The sequence below is a fragment of the Galeopterus variegatus genome, unplaced genomic scaffold, assembly GCF_000696425.1.
Source record: "Galeopterus variegatus unplaced genomic scaffold, G_variegatus-3.0.2 Scaffold153, whole genome shotgun sequence".
Lineage (NCBI taxonomy): Eukaryota > Metazoa > Chordata > Mammalia > Dermoptera > Cynocephalidae > Galeopterus > Galeopterus variegatus.
This window is the reverse complement of record NW_007726264.1, coordinates 761,740-784,006: the sequence shown is the minus strand read 5'-3', so window position 1 is coordinate 784,006 and position 22,267 is coordinate 761,740. Positions and strand designations below refer to the sequence as shown.

General features: G+C 41.1%; 1 protein-coding gene across 5 annotated transcripts in view; it reads right to left on the bottom strand.

The window, feature by feature from the left end:
• The window catches only part of SLC26A5 (solute carrier family 26 (anion exchanger), member 5), a 70,739-nt gene that overhangs the window by 30,175 nt on the left and 18,297 nt on the right, over positions 1–22,267 (bottom strand). For 4 of the 5 annotated variants that reach the window (XM_008592273.1, XM_008592279.1, XM_008592255.1 and 1 more), the window contains exons 2-10: positions 20,804–21,008; positions 20,177–20,316; positions 13,536–13,646; positions 12,263–12,429; positions 11,530–11,694; positions 9,384–9,536; positions 6,229–6,311; positions 1,684–1,831; positions 541–654 (exon numbers count right to left, since the gene is read on the bottom strand). In XM_008592273.1, coding sequence (XP_008590495.1) covers positions 541–654; positions 1,684–1,831; positions 6,229–6,311; positions 9,384–9,536; positions 11,530–11,694; positions 12,263–12,429; positions 13,536–13,646; positions 20,177–20,316; positions 20,804–20,955 — 1,233 coding nt within the window. In that variant the 5' untranslated portion in view covers positions 20,956–21,008. Of the gene's footprint in view, positions 1–540; positions 655–1,683; positions 1,832–6,228; positions 6,312–9,383; positions 9,537–11,529; positions 11,695–12,262; positions 12,430–13,535; positions 13,647–20,176; positions 20,317–20,803; positions 21,009–22,267 lie in introns of those variants that run through there. The other variant, XM_008592268.1, reaches the window with a different exon arrangement.

Genomic DNA, 22,267 nt, shown 5'->3' with positions numbered 1-22,267 from the left:
GACCCACAAAGGCCAGAAGAGTTCAGACAAGTGTTTGCTATCCTATATGGTAGCCACTAGCTACAGGTGGCTAACACATTTTTAAAAATTAAAATCAAATAAAAAATTCAGGTCTTGGTTGCACTAGCCACATGTTAAGTTCTCAAGACCCATATGATGCTAGTGGCTGCTTTATTGGATGGTACAAATATTGAACACATCCATCATTGCAGAAAATTTTATTGAATGGTGCTGGCATCCTGTCCACACTCAGGCTCAGGTTTTCATGACAACATCCCATGTCTGAACTTTGAGGTTTACTGGCAGCAGGGAGTGTTGTATAACTTTCCAATTTAACCAGAGAATATACCTCTTTCCTATAGATTCAGTTCCTTGTGATTCGCTTCAACCAATCATGCCTTTCTCTGATTCACTACACAGCTCACTGGAGCATGGATCTGCAGGCAGAGTAGCTTTGCTTGGGTTCAGAATAGAATCAAGAGATTAAAATTTAATTACAACCCAAATCACCAGTTCTTACAGGCTGTCCTATATATATACCTGTGTCTTCCCTCCGGTTCCCTCCTGAACAAGGCTTCGAGACAAGGAGCATGAAATTGAAAAGGTCTGGAAGAGTGAACCAATGGAATTGCACAGTCCCAGGGCAATGAGCTCCTTTTCCATGTGGAAACAAAACACAAGAGGTAGGTCACTCTTTAGGAAGAAAAGCATGATAGCCCATTCAATACACATTTCAGCAGTACAGGCAGTCTCTTCATTCTCTTTTCAAATACAAGAAATTGTTTAGCATGACTTCAAAATAGGTATTATGGCATATTTTATGGTGGGGGAAAACATGTTGAATTTTTACTGCATCAGAGATAAATGTTGCACTCCCACCTAGCCCTCTCCTTCCCAAACACACCCTTTTTTCCCCCCAAAGAAAACTACAGTAAAGCATATAAAATATTTTTGTCGTTTAAGAGAAAGTTCTTGATGTATAGGACTACTGGCATATTTCAAATGCCTGGTCTATTGCTTGTCAATGAGTACGTGCCGGTGTCTTCCTGGGGCAAGTGAGTCCCACTCTTAGGGCTACTTTGGGCTCTTCTAGCTTAGTCACTGCATCTCATATGAATGTGGTGCATTTAGTCTTCCTGTAGAAATACACAGGGTGTTAAAATAGACATTGCTATGTCAAGATCGTAGCTCATGGTGTTTGGGTTAAATACCTTATCTGTAGCTATGTTGTGAAAGGAGGTGGTAAAGTGGAGTTACTGTGGAGTTTGAGTGATGAATCACATCCCCAAAGTTTAACAAACAGAGATAAGCCTTCCTGTGGAGCAAAAATGGCTCTGGAAAAATACCTTACTCCCAGGCTGTGAGCTTTAAAAACAGGGGTAACATCTGTAGGAGTATGCCAAGTTATAAGCTTCAGATTAGAGATTTTACCTTTCTAAGTGGACCCCTGCCCATGAGGTGAAGGAGGTAGGACTTTGTAGCTCAGAGTTCTGATGACCTAATGCTCACAAATAACATAAAAATTGTAGTGTTGAATAAATACATGCTTCAAATACATCATCCACTTTTACCAGAGTAAAAATTTTTCTAGCAAGATAGATATATCTAGTTCATCTGACTTTCATAACAGAGCATGATGATTGTACTGCTTTAAAACATCTGCAGGAAACTGATCATATTTACCTGATTGCCATCAACCTGGTAGCCATGTTTATTTGCCAAGGTCTTGGCCATTGAGATGGTCACTGAAAATCCAACAATGGCTATGGCAATAGCATCCACATACACAAGGTGGAAGAGGCTGGTGTCCGGATTGGCTGGAGGTAGTAGCCTGAAAAGTCAAACTGACTTTAACTTGAGTGTTGTAACCACTGGGAAAAAACACAGGACTGGAGGGGAGCATTTTAGAGGAGCATTATCTGCAAATGAGGTGGGCAATGCTTGGGTGCTTCTTTGCTCTGGTTTGACAAAAAGGAGGACCCTCCTTGACCCAGAGAGGTTCTTTCCAGGCCCAAACTGCTAAGTGCTGGCTTTCTACCTGGGTGGGTCATCAGCAGAGATCAGATGCCATTTTATTTAAAGGAGTAACCTCATACCTCATGGCACCCCAATGGCAGGTGTAAGTAAGAAACAGAACCAGGAGGAAGAGAGGGTCAGTGAAGTGCTCAGGTGCCACGAGACATTCAAAGCAAAGTCTTGGGGTGGGGAGGGTGTTGGACAAAGGCTACCTTAGAAAATTACTGTCCTCACAACACTAGGTACTCACTCTTCTCTCTTGTTATTTGATGTAAGGACACTGAGTTACCTCCTCTAACCATATTATTATCCCTTTAGTTGAGTTTCTAACATGGGAAAGGAGCAGCAGAAGATTATACTCCTTGGATCTCACCTGGGAATCCTGGGGATCTGGAGGAGTCAAAAGAGTGACTCCTGGAACCCACAATGGGGAACCCAGATTTTGTGGTCCATTCTTGTAGTTTGGGACCCTTGTCCTAAAGAAACAGAATAGGGGCTCCCTAGAATTTAATGGGGGAAGGGCAGTGGGGATTTTCAAAGGCATCCTGCTCTAATTCAAGGCATTGGGCTAATCAATCACTTAATTGATAAACATAGTAATGATAATTATTACAATAACAACCATTTACTAGGTGCTTCCCATGCCAGCTTCTGTGCTCATTGAATTATTCCCAATATTCCTATGAACTAGGCACCATTATAATCCCCATTTTATAGATGAGGAAAATGAAGCAGAGTGAGGTAAAGCAACTTGTCCAAGGTCAAACCGATCATCTACTAAGTACAACAAAACAAGGAAGAGCTGGCCTCTCTATGCCTGCTTCTCTTACTATGTCACAGCACAGCGACAGAAGGAACGTTTCAAGTTGAGAAGTGGTGAAAGGGAGCGGAGGACGGAAAAGGAACTAACATCCATTAAGACTAGGTTATGTGCTTTACATAAACCATCTCATTCTCCCTCACAACAATCTCATTAGATAGGTGCCATTATTATCCCAATTAATAGGTGAAAAAATGGATGCTTGCAGATGTTAAGCAATTTGCCTGAGATGGAGTGGGAAGTCAAACCCGGGGGTCTGACTACAAAATCTGTTGTCTTTCCCCTGCACTTTGCTGCGTAAGTATTGACCGAGAGGAAAGCTCTAGCAGCAGGTTTGGGCCTGAGGAATTGTACAAGAAAAGGATGTATTTTGAATGAGTTAAGGAAAGTAAACCAAAACACAGGATATACTGTGATGATTAGGATCTTTAACACTTCCTGGGCACTGCGATGTGTATGTATTTATGTACGTGTACAGATAAGTGAGGTAGTTTGCTTTCAAGGATGGCCACCAACCATTCCTCACACTTGTGTGTGCATGCTGCTCCTCCCATCTAGATGTGGCATCTGTTTTCCCTTCAGCTGAATCTAGGCTGGCCTTGTGATTGCTTTGACCAATAGAATGTGGTGGAAGTGAAGCTGTATGAGTGCCTTCAGAGGCCTGGAAAATTCTCTGCCTTTCTTCCTAGTTGCCCTGGGCCACCATGTAAAGAGGTCTGGCTATCCTGTTGGAGACACCATGTGCAGAGAAGATGCCAGCCGGCCCTTAGCTGTTCCAGACACTCCAACCAAGGCATCAGACATGTGAGTGAAACCCTCTTGCATCCTCCAGTGCCCGTTACACTTTCAGACATCTGCAGATGCACGAGAGCCCCCAGGTGAGACCAGCAAAAGAACCACCTAGCTGAGCCCAACCTAGACTGAATTATTAGCAAATTAATAGTTGCTGCATTAAGCCACTGTTTTGGGGTGTTTTGTAAGGCAACAATGAGACTCACGGATAACTGAAACAGTATAATTGTGTGCATGTAGGAAGGTAGGTAAGTATTTGTTATCTGCTTTGTTTCGGGCAAAGTTTCAGAAAGATAAGGTTTCTGTGTAGCCAAGTTCCAGAAGGATACATTTTTTAAAAAAGTTTAGCTCTCACATATAGAAGGAAAGCAACATATTTGGGTACAATGCAATAGAGAAAGGAGGGTATTAAGCAGAAATTATGGTCACATGTGGATTTTAACCTATCAGTACATTTTTTAAAGAGGAAATATAAGTGAAAGCATTTTACATTTAATCAAATTATTTGTAACTCGTAACTGAATAGGATCACCTGGTGGATCCAATCAAAGACTAATGTTTGTCACATGATTGTTAGAACCCCAGGTGCAAGGTAATGGAAAGCGCATACAACTGGGTATCGGGGGACTGAGTTCGGGTCCAGGTTGGGTCTCACCAGAGAGTCACTAAACCTCATTTGTGTCTCTCAAATAGCTCCTTCCCTGATATCCTATCTAAAACAGCAGCTCCAGTCTCTCCTCTTCCTTACCTGGTTTCACTGTTTTTCATAGCACTTGTCACCATTTGTTTGTGTATCAGTCAATTGTGTCCAGCAACAGAATATAAGCTCTGTAAGTGCAAGCACTTTTCTGCTTGCCTGTTTGTTTTTGTTTTTAACTGCTTTGGTACATAATTGGCATTCAATAAACTTATGTTGGATGAATGAGAATAAATGTACTTTTCTGTAAAATGGGGATAACAGTGTATATTGGCAATAGGATTACTATAAGTATCAACTGAGATGATAGATCTAAAAGTATTTTACACATTATTAGTTCAAATTGAAAAGCAAGGTGCCCTTTCCGTGTAGGAGCTTTACATCGAATCATTGTAAGTAATGTGTTTTGTAGTTTAAAAGTAGGGTGTGTGCTTCCTCCCTCAACACTTGTTCCATGGGGTGAATTTTGGCTTAAAATGCAACCTCTGCTCTGTCTGCTTCCCAGGAGACTCTTAGATGGGACTGGAGGGGAGGTTTGATGGAACATGCCGGGTTCCATCAATGTCCAACATCTGGGCAAATGTCCGACCCTGTTCTTTTGGAAGGGAGAAGACGATAGTAAGAGAAAGAGCCAGAGAGAGAGAGAGAGAGAGAGAGAGGAGAGAGAAAGATGGCCAGAGAATGTCAGAAGGGACAGAGTGAGACATGGAGAGGTGATTGTCTCTTGCTCCTTCAAATATAAAGAGAATAATACATTTCACAAGTGTAGAGTTAGACAACAGAGATGAGGCAAGGAAGAAAGTAACATATGATCTAAAACTGGAAAACTCTCCAAAGTAACGAGCCTCCGAACTTTGAGTTAGCATGTCCTGAATGCTAACTATGTGCCAGGCGCTGCACTAACCACTCTACCTGTGTTCTCTCCTGTTGCTCTCACAACCGCCCTGGGGATACGTATTAATTACCGTGCCCGCCTGGCAGGTGAGGAAACCGGCACTTGGAGAGGATAGGGGACCTGCCCAAGGTCACACAGTTACTGTGTTTAATTCCTATGTCACTCAAGGAAAGCTTTTAAAAACTGTTAAGTTTAGGAAAACAAAAAACCATTCATCACTGTTGGTGGGACTGCACAATAGTGCAACTGCTATGGAAAACAATATGGAGGTTGCTCAAAAAATTAAAATAGAACTACCATATGATCTGGGTATATACTCAAGAGAATTGAAAGCAGGGTCTCAAAGACATATTTACACAATCATGTCCCCAGCAGCACTATTCTCAATAGCCAAGAGATGGAAGCAACTCAAATGCCCATTGATGAATGAATGGAGAAATAAAATATGGTATATGTAGTAAACACACACACACACACACATGCACAGGAATATTATTCAGCCTTAAAAAGGAAGAGAATACTGTTACATGCTACAACATGGATAAATTATCCATTACACTAAGCGAAATAAGCCAGTCACAGAAAGACAAATACTGTATGACTCCACCTATATGAGGTATGTAGAATAGTCAAGTTCATAGAGACAGGAAGATGAATGGTGGTTACCAGGGGCTGGGGGCAGCGAGGAAGAGGGAGTTGTTATTTAATGGTTATAGAATTTCAGATTTGTAAGATCAAAAAGTCCTGGAGATGTGTTTTACAGCAATGTGAATATACGCAACGCTATTGAGCTGTACACTTAAAAATGCTTAAGATGGTAAATTTTATGTTACATGTTTTTTTACTACAGTAAAAACACACACAGCAAAACCCCTAAAACCCTCAGCTATTTGATATGTAGAAAAAAAGAGATTATTTTTCATTCCAAGAGTACTAAAGCAGGACTTAGAAACAATAGATCCATTGATTATTCAAGTCACGCTGTTACTTAAAAAACTATTTTCCTACCCCAGAGGAAGTGTTCCAACGACATCCACATTGTATGATTCATGCAAGTTAAACCCAGCTGAAATGCCAGTTCCCATTACCACCTAAAAGAGACATAAATCCAAAGGTACCTTTAGAGATGAATATTCAAACACCACAAAAGTGAGTTTCAAAGAGTTAGTCGAGCCAAATCTATTCTTACTTTTAATGTTCATATTTAAAAAGAAGAATTATTGTTAGCTTCCAGAAATTCTAACTTCTCTTAATGACTCTACCCCACATAATTAAAATGGGCCCTAGTTTCCTTGTGGCCTGCAATTGTTGTCTTCTTACTTTGTTCTGTTCCATGCTGAGGTGTTTGGCTCGTTGACAGCAATAGAAAATGGCCATAAAACCTCTCAGGAGCTGACCTTGCCTTCGGGGGCAGGCAAAATGAAGCTCTGGCCAAGACACGAATAAAGGACATTTAAATGTGCATTGTGAGGTGGGTACAATTACAGTGGATCATTATAAAATGTATGTTTGCATTTAGAATCCTCCCGCTGATCCTGTTTCTAGGACAGCAGCACCACGTGTGGCTAGAGGCCTCCCCCAGCATCCCATAGTTGTCTTCTCCCATTTCAGCTACAGAGTCAGGGTCTGGGTGCACATGCACATCACACAGAGTGTCACTGTACATAAGGCCATCCTGGATTGTCAGGCATGGATTTACCTGAGATGTAAAGTACAACCCTTAGTGAGCTACAAGAAGGGAAACTTAACCGAAGGTGAAATAGCAAATTGCTTCGTCCCCAGGCACTATTGCTGATAGAGCTTTTTCAGTGGGTTATCCAGGAAAGGAATTATGGCTGGACAGGGAAGGAAGCCAGCCCCTCACAGTGGTGACTGCTGCAGGAAACCAATAATAAGGCAAGCTTATTAACAGAAACAGAAGCCTGAGAGACCAAGTGTGTAGGTGTTTCTGCCCCCTTTGATGAAATGGCCCGTTTCTGTTGGTAGCAATTATGTTTGTCCCCTTAATTGCATTTTTTTGTGCATCTCAAACTGGAAGAGTGCCTAGAAATTCAAATCCACAGGATAACTATGGCTCCAGTTGCTGGAGTATCAATTTTATGCAGTGGTAGATAATTTAAGTCATTGTTTTCCTATCAGCACAAATAGATGTATTATAAAATAGAAAGCAAAACTCAAAAAAAAGTTCTTATAATAAAATAAATAAATTTTATGCTTAAAGGGAGTCATAAAAACTCTGTCCTCAAACTTTCCAGTGTGGCTTCTCTCACATTTGCTCCAAGGAACATTAGGTAAGAAGTTTAAAAAACACTGGTTTAAGGTATTATTGAAAAGCTGTAATTACAAGAACAGAATTCTGGAGATCCATTACCCTGGGAAACATGAAGGAATCTTTAAAGGGAATCTGAGAAATGGACAAAATTAGTAACCCGAGGCAGGAAAAGCAAGCTTCATCATTTACTGCATAATTAGGGCTCGCCTGTCTTCTTTCCCAAGAGGAGGGTCTGGGAACCTCCTCTCGCTGTTCCCCAAGTGGAAACAGGAACTCTGTGCCCAGCTCCAGCAAGAGAAGCGGTTTTGAAACTGCTACAGAGAGTCTCTTCTGCCTGTTATCAGGTACTGGTTGGGTGTAGACAAGACCAAGGCAAGGAAAGGGATAGAAGCTACACCAGCTAGTTGTTTTCATAGCTGAAACTTATTGCTAAATGTTCAGACACCCAAACTTTTAAATTTCTTATCCTTGTGCCTCCCAAACTATGCACATAGGAGCTCTGGGGTGCCAAATGGAACTCACCAGGACACTTTGTATATTATAATATCTCCAGGGAAACAGTGACATCTGTCGGACACTGTGCAAACTTCTTCTTTTTTTTTTTTTTTGTCTTTTTTCGTGTCCGGCAACGGATCACAACCCTCAGTGTCGCGCCCGTACCGGACCGGGACCGGCAACGGGATCGCAACCCTCGGTGTTGCGCCCGCACCTCGCTCAGCCAGTGAGCGGGAACCGGTCTGCATGTGGGATCCGAATTCTCGGCGGGAGCGCCACCGTGCTCCCAAGCGGCGCACTGTAGCAGTGCGCCACCGGGCCGGCCCACTGTGCAAACTTCTTCTTTTTTTTTTTTTTGTCTTTTTTCGTGTCCGGCAACGGATCACAACCCTCAGTGTCGCGCCCGTACCGGACCGGGACCGGCAACGGGATCGCAACCCTCGGTGTTGCGCCCACACCTCGCTCAGCCAGTGAGCGGGAACCGGTCTGTATGTGGGATCCGAATTCTCGGCGGGAGCGCCACCGTGCTCCCAAGCGGCGCACTGTAGCAGTGCGCCACCGGGCCGGCCCACTGTGCAAACTTCTAATTGGAGGTAGTTCACAATTTGAGTATGAGCTCACACTACGTTCCTTTCAAAAATGCCATATATTTGCAAAGCTGCATGTTCAGTGGTTGCTGTGATTAAAAAGCAGGAACCATGCAAAAATCCATGTGGAGGGGAAATAAGGGTAGCAGTGTCCAGTCTGATCCCAAGGTTTGAGGATTTGTGCAGTGCCCACCAGGAGCACACATCCCATGAATAAATCATTGTACTCACTTAAGAACATAATAAAATATTTTTATTCATATGTTTACAAATAACTACTACGTTGTTAATCATAAATGTGTCTTAAGGTGTTTGGACCTAACTACTTAATAAATGGAACTGTGAACTGTGAGGTATTTCTTTTGGCCTAGGAGTGCCAAGAACGGAGACAGTTCGGTAACCTTTATTTTTTGCTCTTTTAAAAATGGAAAAGGCTTTATTATTATTTTTTCAGGTTATTAAAGTAATATGTGTTCATTACAAAATAATTACCCAATAACAATTTTGAGGAAAATAAATCCATCATAATAATCCTATCGCTTAGGAATAATTAATGTTAAAATTTTCATGTATTATCTTCACTTACATTTTAAAAATCTATGTTTACACTTTAATGCTTTTTCTTTTTACTTTCTGTCAGTAAATTTGTAAAAAGTTCCCTTTGACAAATTCTAACCTTCTTTTGGCAGAACTGATAAAAGAAGATCCTCTAACTCCCTGATCCTCTTTCATCCACTTCAAAATCCCTTACAGAAATCAATGTATGCAATCTCAGAAGTTGAACAGGTCATCGCCTTGTGTTGACTTACCGCAAAGAACTCTAAAGGAATGGGTGCCGGCAATTTCTCTTTAAATCTCTCATTAAATTCCTTGCCACCCAACAGCAAACCAAAAACCATCAGCCCGACGCCTAGGGAACACACGTTGAGGTTTTTAACATTCTGCAACACAGCAACTGTACTCTGTAACACAGTGAACACTGGATCAAGAAATAGCCCCTGAATAGACAGAGACACTCTAGTGCACTAATTCAGACCAGCCATCCCATTACTGGACATTTCTAGTTAAAAGTTCTCAGGCTGAAATCTCTCTTTGTAGCTTCCACCAATTAGGAAACATTTTTACCCAGTCATACAGCTTTATAGTTGTAATTCTTATTCAACAATCTTATAGTGTTTGATACACTGATGTTTCAATATAGTATTATAAAATTCAGAAAAGTAACCCTGAAGCTGAGTCCTTAGGAAAGAATTAAGGGTTGATATCAGCAAAATACTCCAAAGTAAATATACAGAAAAGCTTTTAGGAGCTCAAAGAGGGAGAAATCACTGTTAGCAGATGAAAGAGAAATCAGGTGAACTTCGAAGCCAAGAGAGTGCTGAAGTTTGGAAAGGAGCCTAGAAGAGTTAGAGAAGAAAGCCACTTAATTACATCCTAAGGTTACAGTCTGGGCACCCCAAACATAGTCAGTTCTCATCTGAAACCCAATAAAGTAGTTATTGTAACTATAGTATGAAACCCACTGAGCCCAGGCCACACGTCCTTTCCTATCAATGCCTACAGTGTACTCAGGTGCACTTGCAGTTTCTTTGTGACAAGACATTTTGAGAAGTCTCAGAGTAAGAAGTATGATACCAGCTATCATGAAAAACTAAGAATTTATTTAGGAAATGCTCCTACAGTCTGATTTCATTCTAATCAATCAAGGACTCAATTTAAGTGTCAGTTCATCAAAGTGACTTTCCTAGTCCCCTGATCTAAAGAGGACTATTCCCTATTCAACTTTCAGGGCATCCTGTACCTCTTCTTCATAGCACTTAACACAATTTGTACACAAATTAATTACATATTTATGCGATTAATAGTTTACTAATTGTCTTCCCACTGGACTGTAAGCTGCAAAGGGCAAAGGCTATATCTGCTTGGCTCAGTGCTGTACCTCAGTGCCTAAATACCTACAAAGGTATAGACCTTTCTTTCTAAAGACAGCTTTAGCAGCATCTCAAAAGTTGTGATATGTGATACTTCCACCGTCAATTGGTTCTAATTATTTAATTTCTTTTTATCAATGGGTCATTTATAAATGTTTTTTGGTTTCTGAATGTTTGGTTTTTTTTTTTTAAAAAAAAAAAGCTCGCGCATGGCTCACTCGGTAGAGGGCGGTGCTGATAACACCAAGGCCATGGGTTCGGATCCTATATAGGGATGGCCGGTTTGCTCACTGGCTGAGCATGGTGCTGACAACACCAAGCCAAGGGTTGAGATCCCCTTACCGGTCATCTTTAAAAAAAATAAAAATAAATAAAAATAAAAATAAAAAAAGCTGTATTTAAGTATTGATTTCTAATTATATTGCACTGTGTGAAAAAATGTTGAAGTTTTAGAATTTGTGATCAGTTTCACATTAGTTTCAACATGATCACTTATTACCATGTTCCCTATGTACATGCAAATAATTTATATTTTCCTGAGTTGGGTATAGGGTCTATACATATTTTATTAGATTAAACTGGTAATCATGTGAGTTAAATCTTCTATAGCCTTACATATTAGTTTTTGCCTGCTTGAGCTAGCAGTTTTTGAGAGAGAGATGTTTCCCACTATACCTTTAAGTTATTTATTAGTTTCCAAAAAGAAAAACAAACATAATTTGATCTCAAGAAAAAGCTCTCTCTTCACCCAATTAGGGTAATGGTACAGTCAGCAAATAAAGACCTAAAAAAAATTCCTTGTGATGTAGGCAGAATCACATATTAATAAAATAGGATTTTAAAATTTAATCCTTCTTGTAGCACTCTTCTCAGAAGGCCTTAGAATAACTGAATCTTTTCCCTTTTATGTAAATTCTTAGAAAAAAAGAAAAATAAGCCTTAAAGGAAAAGAAATACAGAAGAAAAGGGGGAAAAATAAAGAAGGAAAAACAAGTACCAGAGTGTCTGGAAGTTGCTTACTTACATACACCACTGAAAAGATCCCACTGTACCGCTTTGTTTTAACTCCAAACAGGTACTTTAGCATGGAGGTGAAGACATGCACAGCTGCTGCGGTGGTAAACCCACGGACTAGAGGCTCTGTGAGATATATGGCCACGAACCCGAACCTACAGACACCTAGGCAAAACTATTTTTTTAATGACAAAGAAACAAATAAATCACATGATAAGTCAGGAAGTTATGACCCACAGAAAACATATAAAAGTTCTTTCTGGGCCACTTTCTAACACTACAGACTTGTACCTGTAGCAGTTAAGTAACTAACGAATCAATCACTGGTTATACAGATAACCATAGAAGGTCTGGAGTGGCGTGGAGCCCTACACAGCACTGGCCATCCTTGTGCCCCCTCGTCCCACGGAACTGGGGGCACGCTTAGTCATTTGGACTATGATGGAACACTGGCTGTTCCTCCAAGAAGATTGGGGATGTCCTCTTCCCAGTACTAACCAATCCTGCTGTCTCAAGCTTGTCTTGCTTTTGGGATCTCTAAAGGACCCAATGGAAGCTTGCTTGTCACTCCTAGTTGTAAGCAAGGCATGCATTGGGACTGGTGCTCCTGACTGCTATGAACCCTGAGCTCTGGAGCTTGCTGGCTGACCCTGCCCACCATGTGGTAAGACCAGCCAAGAGTGCTAAATAGATATTTACTAGATGAACGAATGAGAGTCCATTTCCCCACCTCTGAGCCTTACCTGAATAATTCCTGAGAGTAAGGTCACAGACATGGCGACTTTCACTCTCAAGGCATCTCTGGCTTCCGTACCATTTGTTGCATTTACTCCTCCTGGAATGACTATATCATCTGGTACTAATCGAACAGCCACACCACCAATCATCAGGCTAATAACAGCAAAAGGACCTGAAATAATGAAGCACAGATGATCCTTGTTCGGGGGTTCAAAGAAACTATCCTCAGTGTATCTGATGTGGTTGCTGCCAGTATGCCAAGAGATGCAGGTGAGGTCCAGAAGTCATCCCTGAAAGAAGACTGCCCTGCCCTCTCCAGTGTCCTGCCCCTGGTGTGTGAGCAGCTTGCGTGTGTGCATACTGTATTCTCCAAAAGTGACCATGACCATATCTTCCATCCCACATACTCTTCTTGACATATTCCCATCAGGAGGTGGAGTATAATTCCTCTCTCCAATCTGGGTGGGCTTATGACTTGCTAGTAACCAAAAGAATGCAGTGGAAGGGGCACTGAGTGACTTCTGAAGCTAGGTTACAAAAGGTCATGCAGCTTCCAACTGAGAGCTCTAATACTTGTGTGGAGCCCTGAGTCCATGTGTAAGACAGCTCCAGCAAGGCCACATGGGGAATTCCTGGGACCACGTGGGAAGAGGGAGGGAGGGAAAGAAAGAGAGAGGGAGGAAGATTTGCACAGATGAGTCCTTCCCAAATCCTCACCCACCAGGAACTGTGAGACATAATACAATGACTGTTGTTTTATGTTGCTAAATTTTGGGGGTGTTTGCTATCCAGCAACAGATATCTGAAACATCATGTGTGTGTTTGCCTCATGCAACACCAACACTATTATGAAATCCATATGCATCTGATATGCTAAAGTGAAAATATTACAATTCAGAACCTAAAATATGATGAAAATGAAATACGTGCATAGTAATTGGGAACTTGAAGTACTATTGTTAAAATAAATAAATAGAAAAACCAGATGCAAGCAAATTATATTATGAAATAATGCATTTATCTCATTTCACAGATTTCAACAATTGCTTTATTACACAAGAAAATTGTATTTTTTAATCATCCCAAGACTATAAGAAAGCCATTAGTTTTAAGAATGTTGGGAGCAGTCTATTTTTTTAAAAGCACCTATTGTGTATGTAGTAACAAATGTTATTATTAAGCAGATGTTTTAATAACAACCATGCAATGTTTTTGGTAAACTGCAAAGCTTGGAAATGCAAAAGGAAAGGTACTGGAATATCAAGTATAAGCTTTTACCTATGGATATGTGTCTGGAGGTTCCGAAAAAACAATACATGATAACGGGATAAAATGAAGAGTACAGGCCAAACACCGGAGGCACAGCTGCCAGCATTGCAAAGGCCAAACCTGTGGGATCAAGAACCAAACAGAAGTGGGGAGATCGTTAGAAAACAGAGGGGTTATATGTATTTTTCTCTTGGTTGTTTGTATCTGATGGACGAGTGAAGCCATCTTAATTTAAGCTGATGTATCTTCCACCCCAATCCTGCATATAATCCTGCATTTGTGCTCACAGAGTCTAGGCTCTGACAGTTTTTTGTGACATCTTTTTTGCCAGTGGGAGGATATTTTTTCTGCTTTATTCTTTCACAAATTAGGTAAGAGCAGAAACGGGTGCAGCTGTAATCTGGTGTTGACACACAAATGCTGGCTGTTAGTCTCTAATGAGGTGTTTTTGTGGGTTCCCTGGAGACCCCTTTGCAATAAGGAACTCCCACTGTACCATACCCTGGTCTATGAAATGCCTCCTCCACCTGACTCTTAGATTTCTCCCTCTGCCCCTTATCAAAAGGCATGGTGTTCCAGGTTCTTTCTGTTAGCATACATGTATCCTGTAAGCAGTCTTCCTGGTTACCTTACATGGTGCCCAGTTATCCAGTGAGAAAGTCTGGCATTTTATCCCCCTAAACTTTGGAAGTGCAGGTCACACCCTCTGCAGGACTGTCTTGATTCTGCTGTCCTAGGCAGTTCACTTTTTTTTTAATAGACTATTTTTCAGAGCAGTTTTAGGTAACAGCAAAATTGAGGGGAAGGTACAGAGATTTCCCACATACCCTCTGCCCCCTCACACGCCTAGCTTCCCCTGTTATCAACACCTCCCACCAGAGTGGTGCATTTGTTACAACTGATAAACTACATTGACACATCACTATTACCCCAAATCCACAGTTTACATTAGGGTTCACTCTTGGTGTTGTGCATTCTATGGGTTTGGACAAATGTATGATGACACATTTCCACCATTACATTATAACACAGAGCAGTTTCACTGCCCTAAAAATTCTCTGTGCTCCACCTACTCTTCCTTTCCTTCTCACTAACACCTGGCAGAATTTCTGATCTTTTTACTGCCTCCATAGTTTAGCCTTTTCCAGAATATCATGTAGTTGGGATCATATAGTATGTAACTATTTCAGCACCACACTCTGCCAAGTGAGCTAACTGGCCAGCCCATGTACGTAACTATTTCAGATTGGCTCTTTCACTTAGTAATATGCACTTAAGTTTCCTCCATGTCTTTTCATGGCTTGATAGCACATTTCTTTTTTTTTTTTTTCCTTTTTGTCTTTTTTACTGACCGGTAACGGGATCGCAACCCTCGGTGTTGCGCCCGCACCGCACTCAGCCAGTGAGCGGGAACCGGTCTCCACATGGGATCCGAACCCTCGGCGGGAGCGCCGCCACACTCCCAAGCGGTGCACTCTCCAGTGCACCACCGGGCCGGCCCAATAGCACATTTCTTTTTAGTGTTGAAGGACATCTTGGTTGCTTCCAAGGTTTGGCAATTATGGATAAAGCTGCTATAAACATCCATGTGAAGGTTCTCTTGAGGGTTTTTACAAATAGACTATTTTTTGGAGCAGTTAGACTCTCTTCATGCAAGAATTAGGCAGCAGTCTCCACAAATTCCGGGGGCCACTGTCCAGTGCTGAGTAGCCCTCTTGCAGACCTCTCTTACTTGACTTTAGGTGGAGGAAAAAAGCACAGGGCTTTATCTCCAGAAAATTCTCATTTCAAATCTTATATCAGTCTCCTTGTCCCCTCATATATTTTGTTGAAGTGATGCACTAAAGAGAGAGCTTGGGTGTCATCACTTGCATCCCTCTTCAGAAAGTGTAGGCAGTGAACACCCTTTGTTCTCAGCTTTGGGGGCTCAGTCAAATTTCTGGGACAACTAAAAAGTCAATGCACTGTTATGTTGTGCATAACAAAACTTCAGCCAAAGAAGAGATGGGAAAGCATTCTATTTTGTATGTAACAATATAATCACTCAAATTTTGTTCTTTGTAAAAAATAAATTTTATTTCTAGCAAAGGAATGCATGTATACAGTTTTAAAAGCCAAGTAGCATTCAGAGGCTCTCAGGAAAAGCCAGCAACTCTTCCGCTTCTCTCTGCTCCCTCCAGGTTCCGCTCTTCAGAGGCAGTCACTTCCAACTCTTTTAGCTGTTCTTGTGCTATTTTTCTCCATTTTCCCAAGTCAGCAGTTCTCAACAAAGAGTGATTTTGCTCCCCCCAGGGGACGTTTGGTAATGTCTGGAGACATTTTTGATGATCATGATGGGGAGGAAGTGGGAGGACTGGGAGGGGGTGCTACTGGCACGTAGGGGATAGAGGCCAGGGATGCTGGCTAAACATCCCCCAGTGCACAGGACAGTCCCCACCGCCAACAATGTAAATGGTGTGGGGTTGAGGAACCTACTTCTAAATAATACATTTGCATTGTTATTTCTTAATTTATCAATTTGAGATATTAACTGTTAACTTTCTATTATGTCCACCTCTTCAGCTTCTCATTAGTTATATCATAATTATGTGACTGTTTTATCTTTTCCTCTCTAGAAGTTTTGGGATCTTCTATTTATCCCTGGTATTTTGATATTTTACTATGATATGCCTTGTTTTATTTTTCATTTATTCTGCTGGGCACTTAATGATTCCTCTGAGTCTGAAAACTCATGTATTTTAGTTCTGGGAATTATTCTGTGGTAATTTTTTCCTTTCTGTTTACTCTCTTTCAGGAAGTCCTTCTACGTGTATGATGGAACACCAGGATTGATCCTCTGGGGTTCTTACCTTTTCTCTCTTATCTATTCACTTATCTTTTTCTTCTACTTCCAGGAGATTTACTCTATTTTATCTTCCAACCCTTCAACTGAATATTTTATTCCAGCTATAATATTTTTAATCTTTTTAAAAAAATCAGTTATGAATATTCATAAGATATGAAGCTGATTGTCACCCCTTGGGCCCAAGATGTGAAGGCCAGATTCATGCTTGCAGCAAACCCATTACCACAAATAGCATTTGTACCCCGTGCCCCCCACCCAATTAGCCCCAACCTCCCTCCCCCTCCCCCTTTCGCACCCGCTCCACTTTGTAGCTCGAAGAAACTTCTCTCCCTCTGCAAGTCCAGCTCACCACTGTGGTCTTTCTTTCCTTCCTTCTTTCTCTCCTAGCTCCCACTTATGAGTGAGCACATGTGGTATTTATCCCTCTGTGCTTTGCTTATTTGACTCAACATATGTTTCTCCAGGCTCATCCATGTTGTTGCAAATGGGAGAATTTCATTCTTTTTTATGGCTGAGTAGTTGAATGCTCTTTTAAAAAATAGCATCCTGTTCTTGTTTCATGCGTTCAATGTGTTTTTATGTTTCTTTAAGGATATAATAGTTTTTTCTTTTTATTTTCCTTTTTGTCCCTTTTCGTGTCCGGCAATGGATCGCAACCCTCAGTGTAGCGCCCGGACTGGACTGGGACCGACAACGGGATCGCAACCCTCTGTGTCGCTCCCGCACCTCGCCCAGCCAGTGAGCGGGAACCGGTCTGTATGTGGGATCCGAACCCTCACTGTAGCAGTGTGCCACCGGGCTGGCCCAAGGATATAATAGTTTTAAATTTTTTTATTTTGCCCTCTTCATTATTTCTGTTCCTGATGAGTTCCTTCTTTCTGTGTGTCTTCCTTGAAGCTTGCTGGGCATTGGCTCACTTTGTTTACTGATGGGCCTCATTGCAGGGCAATTGGGTGGCCAGCCGGCACTTTCACTGGGCTCCAGTTGTCACTGTAGGTCTTTTCTCTGAGGTCAGTTTGCTGCCCGCCGTGGGTGCTGAGTCTTTCTGTGGGCACTTTGGAGTCAGCAGGGCGAGGGAAAAGCCTTTGTCAGCTCCCAGTTCAATGTGCAGACTTTTATTTAAACCTCCTGCCATCTCTCAGTATTTTCACCCTACCATTCGCTGCATGGTGTATGTGTGGGGACCTGAGTGTCTATGTGCTACCCGTTACACAGACTTTCAACCAATTCCCTTACTTTTAGCTCTCTGTCTGACTCTGGGCTTTGGCAATACTTGGGGTCTCCAATTTCCCAGTGTACTGTAGTGTAGGAACCTAAATTTCAGTTTTCTCTGCTATAAGTCAGTTGTCACTTGTCTATCTGCTTATGATCTTTTTTCCCCCTGCTCCACTGTGTCTCTTCTATCACTGTCTTTGTCCTTCTGAGTTTATACCATTTTCTCCTCCTTTACTGCCATGTTTAGAGGGATTTTAAGTGAATTAGAGATAAAATCATGTATTCAACCTGCCATGCTTAACAAAAAATCTTTTCAGTAATTTAAATCAGCAATCACAAGAAATTTGTTTATATTCTCTTAGATCTCTACCTTTGCTATATTTTGTTTTTCATATTTATCTATCTTCATTGCTTTATTATGGGCAGAATAATACCTTTTCAATACAATTTGATTGTGAGATGATCTATGCCTCTCAGCAGCATTTGACTTACTGGATCGTTCCCCGTTTTGAAATAATCTCTTCCTTTCTGTAATTCTGATTTCCCTTCTTTCTGATAATGCCTCTTTCCAGATACTTCTTTTCCATGTCTTCTGCTGGTTCCTCCTCCTCTGTTTGGCCTTTGGTGTTGGACAGCGCCTGACCTTGGCTCCCTTCTTTTTTCACTCCACATTTTCTCTGCAGGTGGCCTTGTCTATTGCCATGGTTTAAATGCTATCTATATGCCAAAGATTCCCAAATTTATATCTGTAGCCACACCTCTCTTTTGAGCCCACCGCATATTAAATATAAACATGAAATATTTACTTATGTACTACACACACATCTTTTTTTTTGGCAGCTGGCATATGGGGATCCGAACCCTTGATGTTGGTGTTACCAGCACCACACTCTCCCAAGTGAGCTAACTGGCCAGCCTACTCATGAGCATCTTAAATTTAACATGTTCAAAGCTACTCTTCAATTCCATTCCTGCAATCTTTATTATGTCTGCAGTTGGCACCTACATCCCTCAGGTGTTTGAAACAAAAACCTGGGAGTGAGTCTTAACCATCCCACTTCCTCACTGTCCCCACATCCAGCTTATCCTCCCAGCAACCTTAAAGTTATTCTTGATACACCCTCCTCTGTCATTTGGCATAAATTAATCCAACAGTCTTGCTGATCTTACCTACAAAATATAGCATATACCTTTCCAATTCTTTCCATTTTTACAGCCACCACCCTAGTTTAAAATGGAAAAAGGTCAATTGGTTGAAAATATATTTGTGGAATGATATGAAAACACAACTAGGCAAAAATCCTGAGGATTTCTCTGAGCATGAGTTTACATGGTTCACTGTAGTCATTTCCTGCAGCTTTGCCAGTGCGACGTGACTTGGTTTAGCTTCTGTTTCCCATTTCAGATACTGAGCCCTTATCTGCTCCTTACCCCGCCCTTGCCTCTGCCTTTGACTCTGCCCTTTTTCTATTCTTAGGGTGATGATGCCAAAATAATTGTGAGAAACTGTTCTAAACCTGGTTTAAGATTTTGTTCAATAGATTGAATAGATTTTATAGATTTAATCAGTCACTTGGAAAATTAAAAACTTGGTTGATCATTAGGGAAAGTGATCTTTAGACAAATTAATTTAGGGGAAACTGGCTGGGAGGAAGTACATTCTTGGTTATCTGACCTAGAGCTGTTCAAGCTGTCATCACTTTTGCCTACACTGAGCCACTGTCACCTCTAAGCTGTTTCCCTACCTCCATTCTGATGCCCCTCCCACCAACCAAAGCCATTCCTCATGCAGTCTCAGTGACTTCTTACAGAGAAAATCCAAATGAAAAGCATGCTCACAGCTCTCCATTGCACTCACAATGAAATCCAAGGGTGGCCCAGGAGGCTCTGCACACCTGCCTCTGCCTGCCTCTGCCTGCCTCGCCAGCCACAGCCCCTGGCTCCCTTTGCTCCTGGACGCTGCTGCCTTTCTGTTCATTGGTCAAGCCACACCCGGCTCTTCTGCTCAGCGCCTCCACACGTGCTGTTCCTCCTGCCTGAGATGCACTTGCTCTCATCCTATACCTGCACAGGTCTCAGCACAATCTAACTTCCTCAAAGAGGTTTTTGTGACTTCCCTACTTAAATTACTTCCCCTATGATTATCTCCCAGCACCCCATCTTTTCCCTCACAGTGTTCCTCATCATTTGTAACTAAAAATGTACATGTGCTTTTATTGATTCATGTCTTGCTCCCTGATTGGATGGCAAGTTTTCTCCATAAGGAGAGGGAGGGCCAAACAGGTGCTTAATAAATATGTATTGTTTAGATCAATTAATTAATATTTTCTTAAGTTTTTATGTTATATATAAAATCACAGAGCTGGAATACTGACTGCAAAATAGTATCGCCATTTTCTACTATTAATATCCCTGGGAATTTTTAAGGGTTAAATATTTCTGTACAATTCCTTTAGATATTCCTTTGGAATGATATGATAAAAACTATCAATTTGCAATCATGATGAGCTAAACAGAAACAAAAAGAGGCCATTGCCTGAGGATATGGTAACAAGGGAAACAAAATAAGAAAGAAGGATATTGTACTAACCTTGAGGAAGCTGAAGCACCCCTGTGCTTATGCCTGAGACCAAGTCACCCAACACATACTCCTTGAATTTGTATGCAGGCAGCCACTTAGTTATGGGTAGGAACATATAGATGATATTTCTTATTTTTTTAGGAGTACATCTGGAAGGACAAAGAAAGATAAAGTTATACACGAGGAACATCTCTGTAGAGTTCGCACCAACACATTTTCCCTTCCTCATATCCAGGAGCCATAAGGAAAAATTCACAATGGGTGATTCAAGATGTGGCTAACGAAGGTAGCTGTTGGGGTGGAGAAAAGACAGAGTGGCTGGAACATTCCTGGGAGATAAGGGAAGAGGTGGATATTTTGAAGGTGGGTGAAGAATTAGAAGAAGGTCGTTTCTGTGAACCTTTACATGCATGAAAGCCATAGTTGGAATTCAGCAAACATGGTGAAATACACAATGAAGCCTGTCCCCAGTCAAATTTCTCACAGTGACCACCCATGCGGACGGCTCTGCAAATCACGAGTGTTCACCACCCATTTCGTCTCCACCTCACCCAACAGATTTTCTGTGCACGTTTGACCTTGCTTCTCTCCCAACGGAACGACACAGTAAAGGAAAGAAGCTAAAACACAACATACGTGAATGCCTGTTTCAGCTTATCCACAATGGAATCCGGAACCTTGTCCTTCTGGTGCAGTCTCTCCTGGAGGACCGGATGACTGAAGATGGGCCTTTCCACATAGTACCTCTGGGTTGCTGCAAGGATGTCATTTTCTTCAGCATGATCCATAGTACTCTGAAATTATTCATCAACAGCAGGAGACGAGCATTTCCTGAGTGTCACTAAGGGAGAAAATAAAAACTCCATTTTATATGCCAAAATCCTACTGTGGACTGTTCCTAAGCATCTCTTCTTTGTGGTACTCTAAGTTCTTCTGAGGCCTTCTTTGGACACACCATAGCACCTAAAACACTGTTCTATATAGAGGAGGTACTAATAAAAGAAATAAAATTAAAATTAATAAAAAAAATGTGACTTATTCCCTCCAAGGGCAATAGTGGGTAATGTGTATACTTTTTAACAAAAGCTCACATTAAGTTCATTGGCTAAATACAGCAGTCAGTTGCCTGTAGGTCCATGTAAGGGAAATTATAAATTGGGCTGACTCTGACCAGCTATATGTCAAGGAAACAGAAAAAGGGTAAGATCAGTACTAAAATTGAGCCCAAGTTTCTTGAAGGTGTATTAGCCTCCTTTACAATTCTTGTATTTACATTTTTCTTTTATTTTTTGGTGCTGGCCAGTATGGGGCTAGAACCCTGGACCTTGGTGTTAGCACCACACTCTAACCAACTGATCTAACCAGCCATCTCTGTATTTACATTTGATTATTCCTTAAATTATTCTATGGTTCAGAGCTGAGGCTTATAAGTCTTCATAAAGAAAGTCCCTGATGACTTTTCTGAAAGGCTACAAGTTAAAAACATCAGTGCAGTATTATAATATTGTTTTAAAATTGACTATGTTGTCGTATGTTAGACAATTAGAATGGTTGATAATTTTTTCTTTGCTATATAGTGAATACTACTCATATGAGTAAAATAAATAATTCAGGAATAGAAATCCAATATATTTGTGCACATGGAGATGTGTACAAGAATGTTCACTGCAGATTTATGATGGTGGAAAATTAGATAAAACCTAAATGTCTACTTGTGTGTAATAAAAAAAGTACATTTTGGTATATGCATAAATTAAACACTATGTAGTAGTTAGAAGAAATAAACTAAATCTATACGTATCATCACTGATAAATCTCAAAAACTTAATTTCCAATAAAAACGTAAGGCACAGATAGATACTTAGAGGATACAATTATTTAAACCAAGTTCAAAAACGTATAAAGCAATAGCATATGTTGTTATGCGTACACACGTATGTAGTAAAAGTATAAAAGCATTCATGACAATAATAAACACTAAGATTAGGATGGTGTTAGCTCTGGATAGAAGAGGGACGGGACTGGGAAGGGATAGTCAGAGAGCCTCAACTACCTATCCGCAGTGTTTTAGTGTGTAAAAAAGAACTGGCACAAATAGAG